The 22,000-nt window shown below is 43.6% G+C and overlaps 3 protein-coding genes across 3 annotated transcripts; all 3 read right to left on the minus strand.

Annotated features, from left to right (window-relative positions):
- Nucleotides 1-546: 546 nt before the first annotated feature.
- Nucleotides 547-5,786, minus strand: comtb (catechol-O-methyltransferase b). The gene is made up of 6 exons (XM_076096254.1): nt 5,718-5,786; nt 4,375-4,546; nt 1,561-1,678; nt 1,267-1,460; nt 1,048-1,179; nt 547-961 (listed from the first exon to the last, which is right to left on the minus strand). Coding segments are annotated over exons 1-6 (798 nt in total). The 5' UTR covers nt 5,720-5,786; the 3' UTR covers nt 547-781.
- Nucleotides 5,787-6,662: 876 nt separating this feature from the next.
- LOC142954904 (SRSF protein kinase 3-like) lies at nt 6,663-12,091 on the minus strand. The gene is made up of 14 exons (XM_076096253.1): nt 11,872-12,091; nt 11,682-11,790; nt 11,498-11,585; nt 11,178-11,265; nt 10,810-10,916; nt 10,491-10,656; nt 10,279-10,304; nt 10,108-10,164; nt 8,722-9,076; nt 8,510-8,607; nt 7,361-7,468; nt 7,145-7,214; nt 6,973-7,065; nt 6,663-6,847 (listed from the first exon to the last, which is right to left on the minus strand). The coding sequence occupies exons 1-14, from the start codon at nt 12,089-12,091 to the stop codon at nt 6,663-6,665; spliced, it is 1,770 nt and encodes a 589-aa protein (XP_075952368.1).
- A 3,912-nt stretch (nt 12,092-16,003) lies between these two features.
- Nucleotides 16,004-21,125, minus strand: ccdc120b (coiled-coil domain containing 120b). Its single transcript, XM_076096252.1, has 9 exons — nt 21,077-21,125; nt 20,098-20,228; nt 19,378-19,479; nt 19,160-19,280; nt 18,923-18,982; nt 18,447-18,600; nt 18,228-18,329; nt 16,872-17,909; nt 16,004-16,100 (listed from the first exon to the last, which is right to left on the minus strand). The coding sequence occupies exons 1-9, from the start codon at nt 21,123-21,125 to the stop codon at nt 16,004-16,006; spliced, it is 1,854 nt and encodes a 617-aa protein (XP_075952367.1).
- Nucleotides 21,126-22,000: the final 875 nt, after the last annotated feature.

The following is a 22,000-nucleotide window of genomic DNA, read 5'->3' on the forward strand; positions in this document are numbered from 1 at the left end:
ACATTACAGCAGTGAGATTCTACAAATCACTGCCAAATCCCTTAAAAGCTCTCTCTCTCTCTCTCGTTATTTTCCCTCTGTGTGCATCTCTGTCCAGGAACTCCCCCACACCCTCTCTCTCTCTCTCTCTCTCTCTCTCTCTCTATCTTTGCTCGTTCTCTCAGTGCACTAATGGCTACAGATTGGGATTATCATGCAGCAGTCTGTGAAGAAAGCACTAGGTGGACTAGCCCACTTTTTTTTTTATACAGCTGAACCAAATGCAGAACCCCCACCCCCCAGTATGATGGAACTCACTTTGAGAGATTAGATGAGCAGCGATTTGATTCATACACACACACACGCAAACACACACACACACTAACATGTCTCACACGCTCTCTCTCTCCTCACACACCTGTCAACGCTGGCACAACGGTGAAGAATATCAGAGCAGAAAATAGGTTTCGTCACCACAGAATGCAGCTGGATTAGATTTATTATTGATTTGAGTTGAAGCTCATCTTCTGTCAATTAGATGCTTGAACATAGTAGCACTACTGCCTCCTGCTGTACCAACAACGCATCAAGTATTGAGACTTAAATCATGTAGCGTTATAAAAAAAATACAGCACACAACATAAAATCCTTCAACATACTTTTAATTTCAAGTTTGTAGACTCTGTGACCTATTAGAAAAACTGATTTAACTCCTGATTTTAAGTCTGCTCAGTGAACCCAAGACAACAGAGGTCAGAGGTCTGCTAGTACCTGTGTAAAACATTACATTTTTTGTGAAAAACTACCCTAAGAAGACAGATTTCTCCAAGCCGTCCTCCACTTTGGTGTACTCCAGGTGAGATTTGAAGTACTGGCTCTCGTATCGCGGGCTGCTCCGGACAAATTCCAGGTAGTCGGGAGTACCGGGGCAGACGACGTTGTCTGCCAGCAGGACGCTGCCTTTCCTGAGGAGGCCACACTCCTGGTGAAAATAAGCAAAGAGCATCATGCATCATGGCAGAAAAAGAAAAGAGTTTGGTCGATATAAAACAAGCGGAACACACTTGCCTCCATCAGTTTTGTGTCGGGAAGGTAAAGGTCCTTCCAGTGATCCAGGAAAACCAAATCAAATGTTTTCACCCCGAACTGCTCCTTCATTCTGGGGATCCAGTCACCAGATGCACCTTCAACTAACTGGACCTGGAGAGAAGAAACATATTGTCTTCTGACCTGTACACACTGAGCAAAGGATTGTTTTTCAGTTTGCGTGGAGACACCTGGCTTTACCTTCTCCTCCAATCCTGCCCAAGCAATGACTTGGCGAGCAATTGCGGCGAAGTCTGGGTTGAATTCAAGAGTGATGAGCTTGGCGTTAGGTGGAAGCAGCCTGGCGATCCGCACCGTGGAGTAGCCACAGTAGGTTCCCAACTCCAGCACCGTGGCTGGGTTTACCTCAGACACCACTGAGTCGAGAATGCAGCCTGTGGAAATAAAAAGAAAGAAGACACAAACACACACAGCTGAGTCACATAAGGTAGAGATTCTACATAAAACACACATCATATAAAGAGAAGTCAGTACCTTTCTCATCCCCCACATTCATGGCCCACTCCTTGTTTCTGCAGAAGTGATCTATGGCCTGGATCACGCTGCAAGGGTCCCCTCTAGTGGCGTTCTTCTGTACTGCACCCAGGAGCCGCTGAAGGGATAACAAAAATGTTTTACAGTTGGGCTTTTTTTTTATGTTCACTGTCTTTTAGGTGTCATTAACAACCCGTCATTCATTATTTACCCATTATAGCTTTTAAATGATCAATAGCATACATAGAACTGGGTTGCCAGGTTGTGACCACACATTTAAGCGACAGTCCCCATTTGTTGGTGTCCTTCCTATTGACTTCAAATTCTTTTAATTGGGATTTTCTTGAGAAGATTCAAATAAAATAGAAATTAAGGAGCCATAATACTGTTTGTAAAGCATACACTTTTACCCTTTGCATCTCTGCCCGATGCTCCATCCCATTATATTTTGTATTTAATTGAAATAATTGTGTTGAAAAGCATGCAAGCAAGTTTCATAGATCATTATTTGTAATAAAAGAGGCATCATTGAATGAATCTGTGTCCCTGTTTGTTTCAATATGGAATGAAGTAAAGAATGTGTATTTTGGGGGGATTTAACTTAAATAGCAAGCATAAACAAAATACAGGAAGCCGAATTAGAAAATGTTTTTGATAGAAAAAGGCTGCTGCAAGTCAGTTCAGTTGATTTAAAGTGATCTGTAGTGATGATCAAGATTTCAAAAGGCCTGCTGCCCGCCCGCCTGTACAGCTGTCTCTTGTTACCTCAATAATCTGTACGTCATAAGCAGCACCTTCTCAAAGTTGTTTTATAGTTCAAGCCCTTCTATAGTAGATGTCAGACTGCCTGTTGCTGATTCACTGTTTGCCTAAAGGATTTTCTTGGCTGAACCTGCAACCCTCTCAAAGTCTACATGTCATCCACACCCATCACACACCTAACCCTGCAGAACTCGTGGGCAAACCTCATCTTTCTGTGTACACGGAGTTTCACCTCAGGAAACACAGCGTATACGGTCAACTTCCCACCTGAGCAGAGGTCTAATCCACCAGAATGAGAACAGGTGTACAGTGCCTTTAACAATATGCCCAATAATTAAAAGTCTTGCCCATTATTCCAGGGATTCCAACCAGCAACGTGTGAGCTACATCCTACCTTAGGAATCCCTAATAAAACAGAAAACTATGTTATGGGAAATGCTGTAAATTGTTTGCTTCTTGGCTGTGTAAGCAACCCTAGAAAATGTGTAAACAAATAAAAACATTTTTCGTTTTGGCACGAGATGAACACTCGCGAGAGAGTGTGGGTAGAAAATGTGAGCAGGCTACAATATGTAAAGTTCATGTTTGTACATTTTCTGCTGTTATCTCCTGTTCATTTACTAAGAGGCCTTGTGAACACATTGTGCTCCAAAGATAACAAGACCTAAAGCACTTTTGTGTGCGTGTGTGTGTGTGCGTGTGTGTGTGTGCGCGCGTGTGCGTGCGTGTGTGTGGGGTTGCTTTCATTAGGGACAGATGAAGAAGCATCAGCTCTCGTTAATTAGCACACAGGAGCTCTTCTCAGGAAACAATAAACAAGTGTGGATTCACACATTTGTACACACGCATGCACGCCTATTGCATGAATGTGTCTGATGTAACTAAAAAGCTTTATAATCATGTACTTAATAAAAAAAAATGTGTTATCTGGCTCCCTTTTATAAAATGTATCAGAATCCGGTTTGTTGCCAAGTAGATTTTCACATACAAGGAATTTGCTTTGTCGTTTGGTGTGCACAATAAGCAGAGTAAGAGAACATAAGAATAAAAGCGCTTAAGTGCTCCATAAGTCAAGAAATATTAATATAGAATAGAAAAAAATTACAAAAGTTTACAGTATGAAAGTATAGATAGAAAATGTGCAATGTACAAAGATAATAGATGGATGTATACGAATATTGTCAGTATTTATGTTGTACTGTATAAGGCAAAGTACATCCAGGAAACTTTGCACTTGCATTGTCTTTTTTTCTTCACCACTTTGGCAAAATGTTAACAGATAGATATAAAAGGCTAAATTTAACTGCATGTTTTGACCATCTACTTTAGCAGCCAGTGTTAATGAGAAAAGAGGATATTTTTTTGTGCCCATCAGTGTATTAGACGCACAGGTGTCACTAATATCATTAACGATGCTGCTATTGTGCATGCTAACCAGCAGTGGGACACCCGATAGAATGCAGCTCTTATGAATGGTATTAGCACCACTTCTATTGTTTCACGTCAGGTCAATCTCCTCCTGACCTGCACCTGACTTGTTCAACAGTGTTTTCAATGTGCATCATGAGGTCATGATTTAAAAAGAAAAAAAAAAAAAACATTTATTTAGTTTTTCCAGTTTATTTATGTATTGAGAATGAAAAAAAAGATATTGCCTCAGATGTGCTTTGTGTTTTGTGCTAATTAACCAATGTTAGCATGCTACCACCCTAAATTAAGATGGTGAACATGGTAAGCAATACACCTGCTGAACATCAGCATGTTAACATTGTCACTTTGAGTTATAGCATTTAGCGCTAAAGCACTGCTGTGCCTTAATAAAGGCTCACAGAGCTGAAGTCTGTATTGCATACATAATTAAAGTTAAATTGAATCTGTGTTAGAGCATGTATGAACATGCTAAGTTTATGATTATACCAATGTGCATGTATTTTTTTATTATTTTCTCAGTCTCTCAGTCTACCACACTTGCAGGACTGCGTCACACTCATCATGGTCATTAATGTGTTACGGCTGCTCTAAGAGGTGAATACTGCGTATGGGGAGGCACACCTGAGGACGTGTGGACTGGGTCACGGTGTCCAGCATCCTCTCCACGATGACATCATGCCACATCAGCGCCAGTCCTCCATGATACTGCACAACGGCGGGGATCACCCATCTGTACAGAGCATACAGAAGAGCTGCTCCACCGCTGCAGCTGTAAAGAAGAGTCAGCCACATCCTGCAGCCAAGACAGGGAGCGCAGAGTCAATCAGTGCAGCATGGTTATATATAAGAGGGAGATAGAAAGGAACCAGACACACTCTGCGCAATAGCAATACGTCTGCATGAGATAAATGAGAGCTCTCAAATCTCCCCCTCACTCTACCTCTCCGCTTTGTGCAGGAATAATGAGATGGGTGTTTACTATGCAGGGTACAATACTGTTCCTGCTCCTGTTTTCATTATCAGCTGCTGCTGCTGCCAGGTCCAAGCTGCACACCCACTGGCATCTCAATGTGCCGATATCACTGGAGGATATCGTTTAATATCAACCGCAATACACACTTGGTGAATGCACAACACAGTCCTTTTGTGTGATCAGCTTTTCCCACTCACAGAACCAATTAGTGATGTGTTCAGATATCTGGAGCACAGATGAATTGGGAAGAACAAAGCAATTAAAAAAAAGGAGAGAAGAAAAGACAAAATCGCAAACAAGGGCTCCTTCTGTGGGAAAGCAGTGAAGACCGTGGCTGGAAACAGCCTCACCTTGCTCTAATAATGCGACTGTGAAAGAGACCAGTGGTGGTTGAGGTAATTCCTTTTGATTCGGAGTTTGAGTTGCATGGCAACTGGCTGGGGGTCAAGAGCTGTGTCGCAAAAGGCAGAGCACCGGGACTTTACCCTTTACTTTGTCTTCCTCCTAACATACACACAATCAAGAGAAAAGCTGAATAGTTCTGGCACGGCCGAGATAAACACACTGCCTCTTTATCACTCTTATCATTGTGCTGCGAGTCACTCACTTGCACAATACCGAGGTGCACGCTGTGCATCCGATCCAACAAACTCAGTCATTATGCAAATCACATCGTGCAAAGTTTTCAAATGCAAGAACAGAAAGGACAGCTGGAAGATGAATGTTCATTACTGGAGACATAGCACATTATTTGTTGTGAAAACGGCATAACTGAGGAGCATCATTGTCAGATTGACACAATCTAATCTCCCCTATTTTGCTAAACCACCTGCTCACACACTCTTCAATCCAAAACAGGAATTAAAAGCAGACTGAGCCATGGTCTCTCTTGGGCAACACAGGAACAAACACTTGCTAGGCACTGAAATAACACCTCATGCATTCTTTAAAGGGTCTCTCATTAAAATCTAACGGGAAAAAGGAGACTTACATGTGCGGGCAGGCGGCGCTCCTGTCCTCTTCGCACCTCCTCTCGCTGCTGCTCGAGGAAGATCTGGGAGTTTTCTAGCAGGCGCCTGTTTATACTGACTCCTCCCTCCGTCTCTTCCTTCCACCCCCACCCCCACCCCTAAATCCCCTGCCGATGGGAGGAATGCACATCACACTAAATCCTCTACGCTCACATGCACACACACACATGCTCACATGCTCACATACACACGCTCGGGGATATGCAAGAAGAAAGGGGGTTATTCCTGCTTGGCATTTAATGGTTTCCTCTGGTTCACTTTGGGTGCCGTTGCGTCCACTACTATCCGTTAGGTGTAGATGTTTGTTTTCAATGAATACCTCCAAACTCGATGTATCTCATTTATATTTTGATAACCTGAAATGAGGGTACTATCACATCCTGCAGTTTTTTGCTTATAATATTACCATCTGTACAGCTTTTTCTTGTGGTGAGTCACGGTACTCCTTCAAATTGACATTTCTGAGACCGAGTGCTGTCTGAGTAAATCCATCTCATACCTCAGACTGGTATTCCACTAACTCTTCAGTACTTAAACAGGCAATTCTTTAAGGTCAGGTCTTAATTCAGCTGTCTTGCAAATAACTAATGGACAACAAGAGCAATCTTTTGTCATTTTATTGAAATTCAAGAACTTTTTCCAGTAAGACAAAACTTCTCTTTGGTCATTGCAATGCCTGAATTGGATGTAACTGCCATTAAAATACTAAAAGCCCAAGCAACTCCACTGGGAAAAGGCTTTTCTTCAGGCTAATACATATCTATGAGGTCATGATGCCAGCACTAGACTCCTGCTGTATATCACACAGCTGCCCGATGTCCCGTGTCGGGTGCAATGTGTGCCAGCCTGCACCTGAACAGAGAGCTATAGTCCACTGGGCTCTGAACAAGACAGAACTGGTGCGACTAGGAGTTGATCCAGGTGTGTTTCAGACACCGGGCAGCCGTGGCTCTTTCCTCCGGCAGCAGTTCCAACATGGTCAGGAGGAACGAGCTGAACTTGGCGGCTTCCTCACGCGGCCACTCGTACTTCTCCAGCAGGATCTCAAACAAGGTCCACGGCTTCAGCTTTGAGATGTGTCGCAGTTGTCCTGCACGGGGTAAGAAGTGGACTGATGCAATGCTTTTGTCTACTTCCAGTTAATGTACACTGAACTAATGTAAAGCATTTCTAAAATATTACTGTATTTGTTATTCATTTAGTATACTGCTATACCTTTATGGTTGAAGTATTGTTTAGAGTTTCTCCCTGACAAGACGAACTGGGATGGAAGGGATCCCAGCAGCTCAATGATGTGGGCAATGTGATCTGAGAGAACACGAAGCACACTGCATATCAAGCATGTCGTTTAATGAAGGACAAAAGGGATGCTGTGAACAACACTCACCTTCCTCGCGGGTGAATGAGGCTCCTGATTGGGGGTCGAACAGATAGTCCCCTGTGGCCAGCTCAAAAGCCTGCAGTACACATGAAGAAATAAAGAATAATGGCTCTGACACATCTACAAATGGCAACGCTGGAATCAAACATATTGAAAGAGGAGAGATGAAGAACTTTTTTTATTTAATTTTTATTAAAATACACATCTTGGTGCTCCTCTCACCATGCAGGCGATGCTCCAGATGTCAGCCGGTGTGTCGTAGTCAGCACCGATCAGAACCTCCACAGAGCGGTACTGACACGTCTGAATGTCTTCAGTGAAGTGTTTGTGCTGACGACAAGAGGGACGGGATTTTATGTAAATTACCTACAATCTATGATTATTAACAAAGCTCCACAAAAACAGTCTCTGTATTCTTCTAGGATCCATCCTCTGGGGACCATGAATGTTGCACACAAATCCATGGCAATCCATCCAAAAGTGATGGACATTGCCAAACATAGAACAAAGCTGCAAGATTGCGTTAAAAACATTTTTAAAGGGAAATGGCGTCAGAGGATATAACATCATTGTCTCTTTCTCTGACTCCGCCAAGCTATGTTTAAAATCAGCCCACGCTGGAAACACATGGCAGATGTGTTTTCCACTGGAGTGCACGGTACACATGGCTACTGTGCTCTGCAGAAAGCAACCGTCTCCTTTGGTTTAGTAAGAACGATGGGTTGGAAGTGTTTTTCAAACATGTTGCTGTCGACGACTGCCTCAGTCCAGTTTTGCCTACTCTGCCTCTCAGTCCCTCCTGTTGGAGACTCCTCCAGCCCCCCCTGCATAATCCCCAACCATCCACCAGATGCCCTCTCCCACCTGACCTAGTCACCTGACTCTCGCTACCACCTGCTCACTTGTTTCCACTTCCCCCCCATCAGCCCTGCAGTATATTTACCGGCCCAATTCCACCCAATCCCAGCTAGGTCGTGAATGTTGCTTCGTGCCTTGCCTTTCCAGCCATTTGTACCCGTTATCTGTACGTGAACCTTGAACCTCAGTAACTCCAGTTCGGACTTGCTCCCCATCACTTTTTTTTTTTTTTATGAACATGTTGCGGTTTTCTTTCAAAGCTTTTTTTTTTATGATAAATATAAACAAATTCATCCAGGTATTCCCCAAAATCTTGGCCAATCAGCATGATTCTCACTATGTGTATTTTGATGCATAAATCAAGATCCAAATGAAGATAGGCTAAAAAGCTCTATTACCCAAATAAATGATGGGAGGTACGCACTTACTGACAGCTTTCTAGTTAGAAGATGAAACTATTTAGTTGGTATTTTGTAGGTTTTCAGGTTTAGTTTGCCTGCAATAATCACTCACCACCCAGCAGGCATTGCCCAGGTCAGCAATCTTGATGAGGATTTTATCAGCATTCTGGGGTTTTAGTAGGTCCAGAAGTACATCCGAGTCACTGATGCCTAAAATAACATAAAATAATGTGATCGCTAAGTAGATCAGACCGTGATATACTGAGTGTACTGATGATACTAACGACAGTACAGATTCGTGCCAAACTGTAAACATTAACTGACCAAGGGGAGAGGATGGTGAAGGAGGAGGCAGCTCTTTGTCTGCAGTCTGATGTAATAACACCGATCTAGAGCCAGAGACGGGAGCATCTGTGTTGAGGTCTGGCCACGAGCAGATGGACTCTCTGGGGCTGTGTGGAGTCCAGTCCAGCCCGTCTTCCAACAGCAGCGTCTGCCTCCTCAACCTGAGGTTAGGACCTGTGAGCTTAGAGTGACAGGTGGAGCTACGGGTGCTAGAGGGAGCAGCGACATCAGAGAAGGACACGTGAAGTTTGTCTTTCTGATTGTGGTCCTGTCCTCGTCGACCCCTATCTTTTCTTGTGAGTCGCTTAATGGGGCTCTTGGAGACCTTGCTGGACTGCAGGGGGATGCAAACCGTTGTGGGAAACAATCAGAGGGGAGCACCGAGTTAAACAATGAACGAATTATTGAGTCACAACTTCATGCCTGTTTTGGGAATTAAAGCCACTATGTGTAGGATTTTAAAATGTCTGACTTTGATGCCCCCTAACTGTAGCATCAAAAACACTCAACATAACAGTTCATATAAAGGAACATTACGTATTCTGTGACATTTATCAACTGCTGTTACCAACATATCTATGCATATCGTCTGTAGCTAGTCTATAGAGTTTCACGTGAAATCCATGTATAAATATCTTAAGAATAAATTGTGAAGCTGTTACAGCATGTAGCATATAGCAAACAGTAAGTTGCCAACAACAAGCTATTTTGAAACCACAACAGCGGTTGTTGGAAGGACATCAAAATCTGCAGTTATATCCTCTTACAGAAGAACGACCAACACCTTACTTTGTCCATTCCCTTTGAGCTACAGGAGCCTGGTAGTGACAACTCAAAATAGTGATAGTTATAGATACTTGCTTATCCTGAGATATACAGTAAGAGCTATCCAGTACAATTAACAAAGTATTTGATGTTCTCTACCCTGGAAATGTCTTCACTTGTCTTGACCACAATGCAGAAAGTGCTTGTAAAGATATGTTTTAAGTTGAGTTGCAAACTGTACAATATTGTTGAGGGATTTCCAATGTCTCTTTAGGGTCAAAGTACAGCAGAATGAGAATGGTGGACACCTACTATGTCACCCAAACTCCTATAGTGCACATCCAGGAGTTCCCTGTACTTACGGATCCCTTTTCTGATTAGACAACAAAATGATTTGTCATAATTAGTCGTGTTGCTCATATAACTGTAGGAAATAGGGGGGGAATAGCTGTAATATTATTTCAATCCGAATCAACCGAAATCTCAATGCACTGTGCTCGTCTATGACATCGTCCTATGGAGAGTTTCAGGCTGTAGATGTTGTCAAGATGCAGTTAAGAGGCTCAAGTGCAAAAGCAAAACACAACACATGCTTCTTACCCACTCCCCAAGAGTGTGGAAAACCCCAGTCAGCTTCCCCAACAAGTTGGACAAACTCTAAGGAAGTCATAGCAGAAATACAGACGCCATAATTATAACACAACACACAACTATCCTAATAAAAATGAATGACAATATATTGAACAGAAGAATACATTTCAGGTTGCACACCTGTTTTTCTCTGGAGCTTCTGTTCACTGGCAGGAAGCAAAAACATCAGCGGGGAGAAGAGGCACACATTGTGAAAATAAGTGATAAAAGGCAACAGCGCTGAATGTTTTTTTCTTGCAAGAACATCAGCCTCAGTACCCGCAGATTGCTTGTGACACATACTCCTTTATAATCTAAGCTCGGCATACTGCTGTTTATGCAGCGTTGCTAACCTGTGGAGCTGGTGAAAGCAGAGGACACGGGCAGCTGCCACAGCTTGGTGTCGGCCGCCAGGTTCTGAATGTAAACCTCGTCCACTCTCAGGAGGATGTTTTCCGGCTTGATGTCGGTGTGGATAATCTTGCATTTGGTGTGCAAGTAATCTAAACCCTGCAGAACCTGTGATAAGGAATGAAAATACAGTCACTGTCAAGGCAGTCCGTGTCAGCGAAGGAGCAAAAATAGAAGGTGGTCGGTCGGAAAAAACAGAGCTCAGTCAGTGGTGAAAGAGAGGGAAGATGATTTAAGATGGAATGAAGGGTTGCACGGCACCTGTCTGAGGATGCTCTTGACACAGGGCAGGGGGAGGCCAGAGTAGTTGGATTTGATGATCCACCGGAGCAAATGGTGGCCCAGCACCTCCAGAACCATGCACACATCTGGCGAGCAATTAAGGACCTTGTCTCATGCTGTACAGCTTGGGAAGGTAGAGGTTTTTTGGGGGTATTTGGAGGAGGCAAAAACACATTGACACAATCTTTACGTCTCAAAGTCCAGCTTGATACAAGGATGTTGTCATGGTGGCATCAGTCTGACTGTGTGTAAGTAACACTTGTAAACAACGGAATTTAACAACACCTGCGAGAAAAGACACAACTGCACAACGAGTTGGCGACTACAGATGTTTCTGAAAAGGATACGCTCTCCATTCGCTCCAGTGATCCTGAAGTCTTCAATAAGGTGCACGATTGACTCACGTTTTGGATCTCTGGGGTCACTGTCCCTTACCTGATTTTCAGAACATGTTACAATATCCCCAAAAATGTATAAAGACAATTGTGCTGGTGTGTATAAAAAAGATATTTGCAGATAGGCTGAGCTACCACTGTTCATTTTACCAAGACTGAGAACTATACAGTGCATTATTTCTCCCCTCATCTCTAATATAATCAGTATTTTCTTTGTGTTGATCAGACACTCACAAACGCATTTGAAACAAAAGCAATGCGGTAACACTGACACATTTCAGAAGTTTGATCTCGTCCAGTGCCGTCTCTGTGAACGTTTCAGCGCTCTTCACCACCTTCAGAGCCACAAAACGCCCCTTCCTGCATGCAAACAATTATGGCAGTTAGCTACTATTACGGTTATCTCTACATTATTATGTTATATATGAAAAGTCAAAAGGTCAAACATGTACTCACACCATATCCCAGCAGAGCCATACAGTAGAGAAGTGACCCCATCCCAACTTTTTAACCACTTGGTAACGGTCAACGAATATCTCTCCGATCTCTACAGGGTAGTATCCACCTGCAACACAATGTACCGCCCTGGATCAGACAAAAAGATCTCTACCAGTGTGTTTGAGTTTGGTGTTGGGGTGCCGCCTACCAATGCCATAGTCTGCAGGGTTCTCCTGTTGCTCCTCATAAGATCCCAGAGGCTCCGGTGAACGAGGACGTGTCTGTACGGCTGGAGGGCAGTGGGACGTGGGGGAAGGTTTAGGTCTCCCTCCCGTGTCTGTGGAGGGGTGAGGCCTCGGTTTGTCGGGTGGATTGGAAGAGCTGGCAGAATGAAGGGCCGTAATAGCGGCGGCATATGAAGATGACATGTTTAATGGGGCAAGAAGAGTCCGAGCACAGCGGAAGATGGGCCCGGATGACAGCAGCGCTCAAGATGAAAGCTGCAAGAACAACAAAAGAAGCATACTTTCAAAAATGGACAGAGTTCTCCAGTCGTGCTTACATATTTGAAACAAGAGTCCACCAGCTGTTCGGCTCCAGCAGCTAGTTTGTGCTTTAAGTCACTGATTGCGGGGAGGTTGTTTTCTAGGACATTTTAAAGAGGCAGTGTACATGTGCGTTTATTTTTAGCTGGATGAGTGGCATGTCAACGTAAATAGCTCCTGCACTGGTCCAGCTGCAACTGAACTCTTCCTGATATTGCATGGACTAGCCACCACAGTTGTAAACATGAACGGCTGGAAATCCATATTAAAACATGCTCTTTCAAGGGACATCTGGTTCTAGCAATTACTTTTGTTGAGGTTAATGAAGTATATCGAGCTTATAATTAGGAAACAAAAGTATTGGCTTGTACTGGGACAACATGGCTGGGTGAAGTGCTGTTGGGCCTGAGGGCAGGAAGTGCAATTGAACCTAATGAATAATAATGGAAGATTGCTTTGTTTTTACTTTTCCAGTTGTTATAGTGCGTTTGTCTACAATTCAAAACAGATGTAGGCCTACGGCGAGCTAAACGTTTTACATTATTCTGTGCTGTTTGATAGTTATAAAGCAAAGCCCATTAACATTCACATGTCTTGTGTGATAAGATGCAACCTGTTATTTATGAATTCACTTCTGTTGCTTTTTTGCTCCCTCAGCGAATATAGTTTTATTGTGAAGGTTTAAATCCAGTGGACTCTAGTGCTGGACTAAATATGTTCAGGACATGCTGTTGGTCTTAACGATGAGACTCGAACATACAACACAATAAATACTCAACAATATTAGAGGAGGAGCCTACTTACCCCCCTGTGTGTGTGATATATATCCAGATGTAATATCTGTAACGTGGGAAGAGACACGAGCGTGGCACGAGGACTCTGCTCCTCGCTCTGTCCTGCGTGACTCGGGTCCAGGAATAGCAGACTGCCTCTGCTGCTGGTGTTTCTGACAACACTCAACACGATGCAGCTACCAGTTCTATTTCCAGACCTGGGGGCGGGGGGTCATTCTCTTATTTTATTATTTCGAAAGTCTCTTAATCAATGTCATTGCCTGAACCGTGCCAACATACCATCATATATTACCTGAGGTAAAAGGCATTTTATTTAAAATAAAAAAGCCCTGTGTGTGAAATTTCTGCCTATGACAACTTTGTATTGAAAAGCCTCTAGGCTGTAGTTTTATAATAAATACATATTCCGATATTCATATCAGAATATATATTTATATATATATATAATTTCAACACCATCTCCAGAGTGGTTTAATCTGCACTGTTTTTTAACAATAAGTAAACATGACACAGTCTGCATTCATTTCAACATGACACTTTATTGAGAGTGAATGCACAGTCTCATACATACAGTATAGGGCGGGCCTATTTAGTCTTATTTCACAGGCCTGGGTATGAAGAGAGGAGGGAAAGGGAAAACAGCTGCATTTAAATATAAAAAAAAGAATAATCAAATATTAACACGTCACGCTGCTGAATGAACTTGTTTTAACACACATTACCAATTCCCGCACTGATGAGAAAGAGCTACAGTAGATAGCTACAAAATGTTATAGGTTCATAAATATAATATAGTTGGAATAAATTAGCTTTAGAGTTAAATTTATACCATTCATTTTCAACTTACTGAGTACATTATATGAAAAATACATTTACGACCCCCAGTGCACAGCAGTTTGGTCTTTGATTTCAGGTTTTAACCAGCAGGAAGAAGCTCTATGAAGCTGGACGTGAACACATCAGACAGCAGGAGGAACCAGGTAACATTCCACTGTGTGCTACACTTTGCAACAGAGTAGAAAACAACATCACTTATGACAAACGTAAAGAATTACATTCAAATGAGTTCTAAAATGGCCAAAGATCAACTACAATAAACGGGGGGGGGGGGGGGGGGGGTTGGGGGGGGGGCTTCAAAATGTTCTGTCGACACTAAGACATTTACTCTCAGTTCCCTTGAGGATTTCATGAATTATTCTGATCTTTCGGATGTTTACGATACTATTAAGACTGATTACCTAGAAATATATTATGACACATAACTACTCTGAAAAAAAAACTTAACGTTTTTTTTCTTTTTTGAAACAACACAAAACCAAGCACATGAAATGCATTGAAATCATTACAAACACAAAAAAATCAGCCAGCATGAATTCTCATTAACAAATGTACTGGTATGAGACCCGCTCACACCGTCATTCAAAACTGCAGCAGCCCTATTCTGTTCACACCGCCAACCTCACTTTTTACAACCAATTAAATAGTGCTCACTTGGGTCGCGGAAGTAGGGGGGGGGGGCAGGGTATTTTGATTAAATACTTATCATGTGGTTAGTTTAAAAATTACATTGTTAGTACAGGAATAAAAGTTGAAACTCATCAGTACACCCCCACCCACTATATACAGACTCACTCTCAGATAGACCTTCAGTAGATGTTGACAAAAACTTAATTTCCTTATTTTCTTCCCCCAATTATAAACCCTGTCTACTGCCTGGCATCTCTCTTGGTGACAATTTCAAAGGGAATTAAGGCTTAAGATGTTCATAAAGTGCTCCATACGACGCTCAAATCCTCCACAACTAAATGCAGGAAAAGACGGATTTGATGTGAGTAAATTGTTGTCATACAGTCATGTGCTACTGCCATACAGTAGGTCTCACAACAGCCCTCGGGTTTGGTCTAATTGTTCTTTCAAGGTCAGCACAGAGAAAGCTTTACTGGCCAGCACTAAGCTGAATCTAGAAAACATACTGAAAAATCACAATATATATGACATCATTCCAAACACCCTAATTTCGTGACATCTTGAACCGCTTTCAGTTTTTGATTAGACTTTACGACTTTACTCACAAAGGCTTAATGCTAGCATTTCAGATTATTAGAAAGCACTTTGAAGGTTTCTAACCACGGTTTAGTTTGGATAATAAAACACGTAGGCACTCCCGTCTGCTACACCGGTACACTACAGTTCATGGCCCCTCTCATTTATCAAACATGAAAAAATACAAATGGCTGTGAAATTAACGGCAGATGAAGACTGACTTTTGCTATAGTTTACAAACACACATTCACTGGCATGTATTAATGCTTTTCAAATTATGTGAGCTCACATCTTTGTGTATCACAAGATCAATGAGCAATAAATTACCTCTTTCATATAGTTGTTCTTTATATCTCAGAAGATACAAAATAGTAATTTAGAGTTGTATATATTCTGTAAAAAAGTATATCTTGGGGAGACTTTTCAGGGTTATCAGGAAGCAATTTACTGCTCGTGTTGGACCAGAAATATTGATATATTAAGTACAGCATGACCATAGTGTTATCAGATGAGTCAACTCCAGTGCGCATCCACGTGGGAATACTGGGTTTGAAGTCCATATACTGGTGGGATCTGTTAGAACACGGGGAACTTGCCAAGGCTTTTTCACACTGTACAGCTACAGTTTGTCGTATATTCCAGTCTCTTTCTGCTGAGGTTGCCGTGTTTTGCTTTGCTGTTGAGGTCACATTGTATCAACTCGTCTGTGTGTGCGTGTGTGACAATGCGAGTCTGAGTGAATGTGGGTGTCTGTGAGGCTACAGTGTTTCTGCTCAGATCATGTAGTGTGTGTGTGTGTGTGTGTGAGGCTACAGTGTTTCTGCTCAGATCATGTAGTGTGTGTGTGTGTGTGTGTGTGTGTGTGTGCGTGTGTGTGTGTGAGGCTACAGTGTTTCTGCTCAGATCATGTAGTGTGTGTGTGTGTGTGTGTGTGTGTGTGTGTGTATGTTCTGCTGCTTCAGACTAGGGTGCCTGGGTCTGCACTGGGTTCCTTTGGGGTCACCTCTTGCATCTGTGAATGAGGAGTCTCCTGATAGAGAGAGAACTCCATCGACCTGTTGGGGAGGCAGGACAAATCAATACAGCGCTCCATAAACAAGAAGCAGGAAGAGGAGGGTAAAACCACAGTGAGAATACATTTACATGATATGAAAGCTATGAATCACCGTCAGAAGCTTGGAGAGTGAAATTAAGGAAGGGGGGGGTGGTCCTTGTCATAATTAAAGATTTCCATTAATGCAAGTTCACATTCCATCTGTTGAGTCATCAACGTTTCATGTGTATATGAGTCTGCTGTGTCTCATGGGCCACTTAAGGCACTTCAAGGACGCCTTTGAGTGATGAGGAGACATCCGAGTGCCCGGACGTTGGCATGAGGCAGACAGCAGCACATAATGCTGACCGTGCAAAAATACAAACACAAACACAAAAATAAAACCAGCCCGGTTGTAAAGGTCGGGGGATGATAGATGGATTGGCTGGGAGTAGAGTGAGAATAATAGCACCATCCTCTGCTGAGAGAATTGCTGCCACTGAGAAAGATGTTTCAGCGAATAAATAGTGAGTGACTGTATTTGCAGACAAGCATGTTGGTATTTGTAGTCTAATTAAATGTATTCTCACAAAACATAGAAAATACAATTTCTTAAAGTGATAGTACAACGTTCTTCTGCTGTGGGTGCAATGGGATTGTCAAACACAAAACAAGTTACAATACATTTGTTACGGCTTGTATAAGTTTGAGCTCACAACACTGATTCTGAATCCCACCAATAGACATACAGCTGTAAAAGAGACAGAGCAATAAGAGAAAAATAAATACTGACCTTCCATGCAGCGGGTGACCGTGGAAGCTGGCTGACTGGGGTATCTGAGACCTTTGGAGGTTGGCTGGTTCCCCTTGAACAGACTGGGCCTGGTGCACCAGCGGGTGGGGGTGCGAGAGGCGCGAGATCCCCGCCTCGTGGCCCTTCGAGGCAGCGGGAGGGTAGCCAAGGGCGTTCCTCAGGTACCAGTCCCTCAGTCCCTCCAGAGCCAGGGCTTTATGCAAGCTTCGCGTCGAGTCTTCTGGGGTCGGGAGAGAGTACTGCGGGGGTCTGCGGCTGAAGGAGGGGCCAGACAGCTCGGTCTGGTAGGGGTGCAAGTTGGGGATGGAGGATGTGGTGGTGCCAGAGGCAGGAAGGGGAGACTCGTACGCTGAGAGCAGGATGGCATCCTGGGGATGTTGCTGCAAAGGAATAAAGGGTCCACAAGATTTGGTTCTGGTGACTTTGACCCTGCGCAGCTCAGCTTGGGACCCTCGGAGGACCATGGGGCTGTAAGGAGGCGCGGCGCTGGGGAGGTTCACCTGGGAATGGGAGAAGCCGTTGGCATGAGGAGGCACCGCCGCGGTGGAGGAGCGAGGAGAGGACATGTCCTGCCAGATCCTGCCTGTGGACTGGTACAGGGGCTGCTGCACTTGCACCCTCTGCTGTTTGCCCCAGATATAGTCCATCAACAGCTCATTGTAGCCTCCGCCGGCCGCTCTGTCGCCCATGGACAGACGCATTTTGGCCTGGTCCACAGAGCCGTCGGCATGTCTCTCGGGGCTGCCCAGGTGAATGTGGCGCAGCTTGCCATCAGTCAGTGTCTCTGAGCTCTTGTAGGGCCCTCCTCTGGGGGGCATCCCGTTTCTGGGAGCAGGATCGTCAGGGAGGCTGGATCTATCCAGCAGGGCCTCGGAGCTGTTACTGCGCCTGGCCCGGGAGCTGTAAGGGCAGCCTCGGCGGTCAGAGGAAGAGCCCTCCTGGGCCAGTGGAATCATATAGGGCACATCCAGGCTGCCAGACCACTGCTTCAACCCATTACCACCCGAGGCATCCGACCTAAAACATATAAACACAACAACAGCTTACGTTAGGACAGGACTTTGGAGCAACTATGGATAAAGAAAAGTGAATGAAAGCATTTTTTGTCAAAACCACGTAACCACATTTTATAGAAAATCACTTAACAGGGGACACAATTTGTCCGCTCAAGCCCCTTGCTGGTAGCTGAATATGACACTAATCGTTGTTACAACCCTGACTCTGTGTCTGCATTTAACTAAGTCATTAAGCCATCTCCAACCGTACAGTTATCCCAGCAGGAGGCAGCTGAAGCTGCGCTGCATCAGACAGAAGCGGCACCACATCGCAGATTACCTGACGTGAACGCTGATTGGCGCGGTTCGGGCCAACAGAGGAGTAGCTGGAACACTTCTGCCTTCGATGTTGGATGCACTTCTCGGTAAAGAGTGAGCCGGGCTGTGAGCAGCAACACAAGAGGACGTGGATGAATGAAAACAATCGTGATTATATGAACGCTCTCAAGACACATCGAGCAGAACGCACAGCTTGCAGTGTGGGGCCCACTTCCAGTACCTGACAGAGCTGGTGACGGAGTTGCGGCGTGTCCTCATCTCGTAGTAGATCTCGACTGGCGACAGCTTCCTGCTGATCCTGTGGTCGGGGCTGCCCACTGTGAGCCGGGGCTGAGACAGAGAGCGCTGGTCAGCCGCCACACTGGGAGACGACTCTTTTGGGAGGAGAAAAAGAAACAAAACAAAGAAATTATCTTTTAATGACGCCGACTCACTGACGACAAAGAAATGATCCACTATCATTACAAGCACAACAAGTGTGCTATTTCGGGTTTTAACAACTGAAATGTGACAGCGTATTCATATTTGGTGTCTTTACACCAGAAGTGCAAATGAGTCTCCCACCCACTAAGCGTGAGTGATGTGTTTTGAATGGGAAAAGGGCTGCAAATTCTGTTAAGCTCATTATGAATAGAAGGATATACAGTATCCGACAGAGAGAGTTGTTGACAGACAGTCTGTATTCAGTTGACTCACCGTTGTCATGGGATGTTGAATCTGACATGGAGCTTGTACTCTCTGACACGACAGTGTCCTCTGGAAGACAACAAACCATTCAGGTCACAGATGATGCAGAATGAAATCCGTTTGCTTAACATAAATGCAAAGCTATATTTGTCTTTCAGAGCGTAAAATGTGAATGACAATGTTTTAATTCACTTATACCCGATATGTAATATGTATTTAAAGTGGGTGTATGGTTTGAGATTGTACCTGTGTGACACCCCCGGTGAACTGTCCTCTTGCTATTTGGGATATTTCGGTCTGATTCCGAGTGTCGGTACAGAGCACCAGTGAAGATGGCTTTCATCTGCTTTCTTTGGGCCGCCTCATCCTTCAGCCGGGGGAACAGACAGCCGTGTTAGACCACAAGTACACACAGCGGTGCAGCTGCTGCGTAAACATAATTGATATTCAAGGTGTTGACTTACCTCTGCCTTGGCGTTGGGCAGCAGGCCAGCTCTGCGCTGCACCGGTGGGGGTTTCTCTCCCGTCTCCAGGGGGAAGGCATGTGGCAACTTCCCAGTCAGCTCCTGCAGAGGACATTCATTAGCGGCCAGTAACTAAAATCCATCTTCTCACGGGCCTGTGAGGCTTAAAGTGTTCCATAAAATGACACCACTTAACAGATTACTTTAAGTCTCAATAAAACCCACCCCTTAAACAGTTGACTGCACTGAAATAGAAGCCAGAAATAATGTTTCTATCATAATTTACGAAACGGAATAACCCTGCAGATGAGTCGTGCTTTAGACGTTTAAATTAGCAACACTGAAAACAGAGTAGACAACTTGTGAATCCAAGAACGGAGCACACAGAGACAGAGTGAGCCGCTATACATCCAGCTGTGAACACCTAGGGATGTTTTAAACAGCTGTTAATGAAAAGCGGAGGCAGCTGTTGCTACATTAAGACGTGCTGACAAGTTCAAATATTAATATACAACCCATTTTTATAGGAGAAAGAAAAGAATCACTGGTTTCCATTTGCATCTAAATCGATAGGTTCAATTTTCAGAACATATGATATAATCTGTAATGTGCTGCAGTCTCTTTAGTAAAACTAATTAAACACAGTAACAAACTGCAGTCATCTGAAGACTTGTGGATGGCATGCACGTATGTTTCAAAAGTGAAGATAGAGCTACTCACTGCTTCCTGCAAACAGACTTGTTTGAGCTCTCCCACTCTGGAGTTGAGGAGAGCCTCCAGGGCCTGCTTCCTCTCTTGCAGAGCTGCAACCCTCTCAGCCTGCAGCTTGCTGTCCTGGCAGCCTTGAACATCTACACAGCACAGCACACATGCAACGCATTTTTAGGAGGAATGAATTGAAGTTTAAGGCCGGCAATACTCTATATTATTATGGTTAACAATTCCCACAAAAAGACCCGAACCAACGATGAATACAGTATTGTCAGTGTATCCAAAGCCTGATAGACCTCTTTCCTCTTTGTCATGGAGCTCCATTGTTGTCCCAAAACTATTAAAAACTCAACAATGAGCCTCGCCGTTGCACTGGGTCACATGTTCTGTTCCTTGTTGCCTTGTACAAGCAAAGTGTGGTTTATTTTGAGTCAGTCCTGCTGTACATGCTCGGTTCTCTTCAGTAGGAACCAGATGGCTCGTGGATGGGAGCCACAGACGAGGGGGGTCAGAAAGTTTAGAGACGGACTAACACATTGTCTTTTCATGGGATTTGCTGACAATATTATTAATAATATACAAAAATTACAGACTTTTCTTTTAACAACAGGAGGCTGGACATTTTGGGCCAAATCCTCCAAATGCAGATGATTCAAACTAAAACATTTCACTATTTCAAATGTTCATTATAGTTAGAAATGCAGTGTTTTGGTTTCTACGGTTTCACAAAAATTGCTTTTTTAAGGGTCTAGTTTCTCACCGTCCCTCAGTGCTCTGATAAGATTATTTGACAGCTGCGGCAGCAGCACGTGAACAAAAGGCCTTCACACACATGCAGCTGTTTTTTCAGCTGGCTTTTACCTTGAGGAAAACACTTTTGTTTTTCCTTCTCTGTGAGAAAGGGAAAAAAAACAACACAGAGCCATTCCAGGCTTGTCCAGACACGAACGTGTCCGTCTTTGCAGTGTGAGAACTCATTAGTACTCACCAGGAGCCCCCAAACCCATGGATGTGATCAGATGTCCTTTGACCTCCATGTGGTGTAATTCTGGGGACTTTACAACTCTCGCTCCCAGCCACGCCCTCACCTGTTGGAAGAGCAACAGAGACTCAAAATGTGTTCAGGCTTAGAGGGTTTCTTCTTTTGACTCTTGCAGTATCGTGTGTTTTCTTGAGGTCTACAGTCAATGGTTGCATTTCTAGCGAGTCAGCAGTAAGATAAGCACCGGTGTCTGCTAGAGCAGGTTACACCAGGTACCATGAGGGGGAGCTACTGCACCTCTGTTCAGGTGTCTAAAACCCAATCCTTGAAAACGTTAAAAAAAAAAATAATTCATTATACAATTTAAAATGAAAAGAATAGAGGAACAATATTTAGATTTTTCTGATAAAAATAAGTTTTTATCAGCATAGCAACAGCTTCACTAAAAGCACTATTGATCCCATGTTTGACACTGTATGAAGCCATATTAATAAAAACGCATTTAGCCGGTTTTATAGAACATTTATAGAATATCAAGAGATCAATAAAAGTCCGACGATAACTTAACTTGCACCTTAAGGCAATCTGAAAGTGAGTGAGTAATACTCTAACATTAGCTCTCAGATTCAATTAGCAACCAATTAATTTGCAAAGAGAAGGAAATGAGACAGGACAAGTAACATTAATAATGCATGGTCAGAAACAGAGGGGGAGAAACCTAAAACCCTCAGTGTTTTATGTCTCAATAGCTCAACAGCTACTGCTGCTACAAAAGAGAGGAATGGAGCCAGAAGCAAAGTGAGGAAGTAAAATGCAACGTTCAGCAGAGTTTCTTTTGTCCTGCTGTCATAAATATCAAGGTTTACATGAAACTCACTTTGTATGTAACTGTGTTTATATCTTATAGCTCTTACATATCAGAGCAGATAT

This window comes from Anarhichas minor, unplaced genomic scaffold (assembly GCF_050575085.1).
Source record: "Anarhichas minor isolate MPS153535 unplaced genomic scaffold, ASM5057508v1 ptg000021l, whole genome shotgun sequence".
Classification (NCBI taxonomy): domain Eukaryota; kingdom Metazoa; phylum Chordata; class Actinopteri; order Perciformes; family Anarhichadidae; genus Anarhichas; species Anarhichas minor.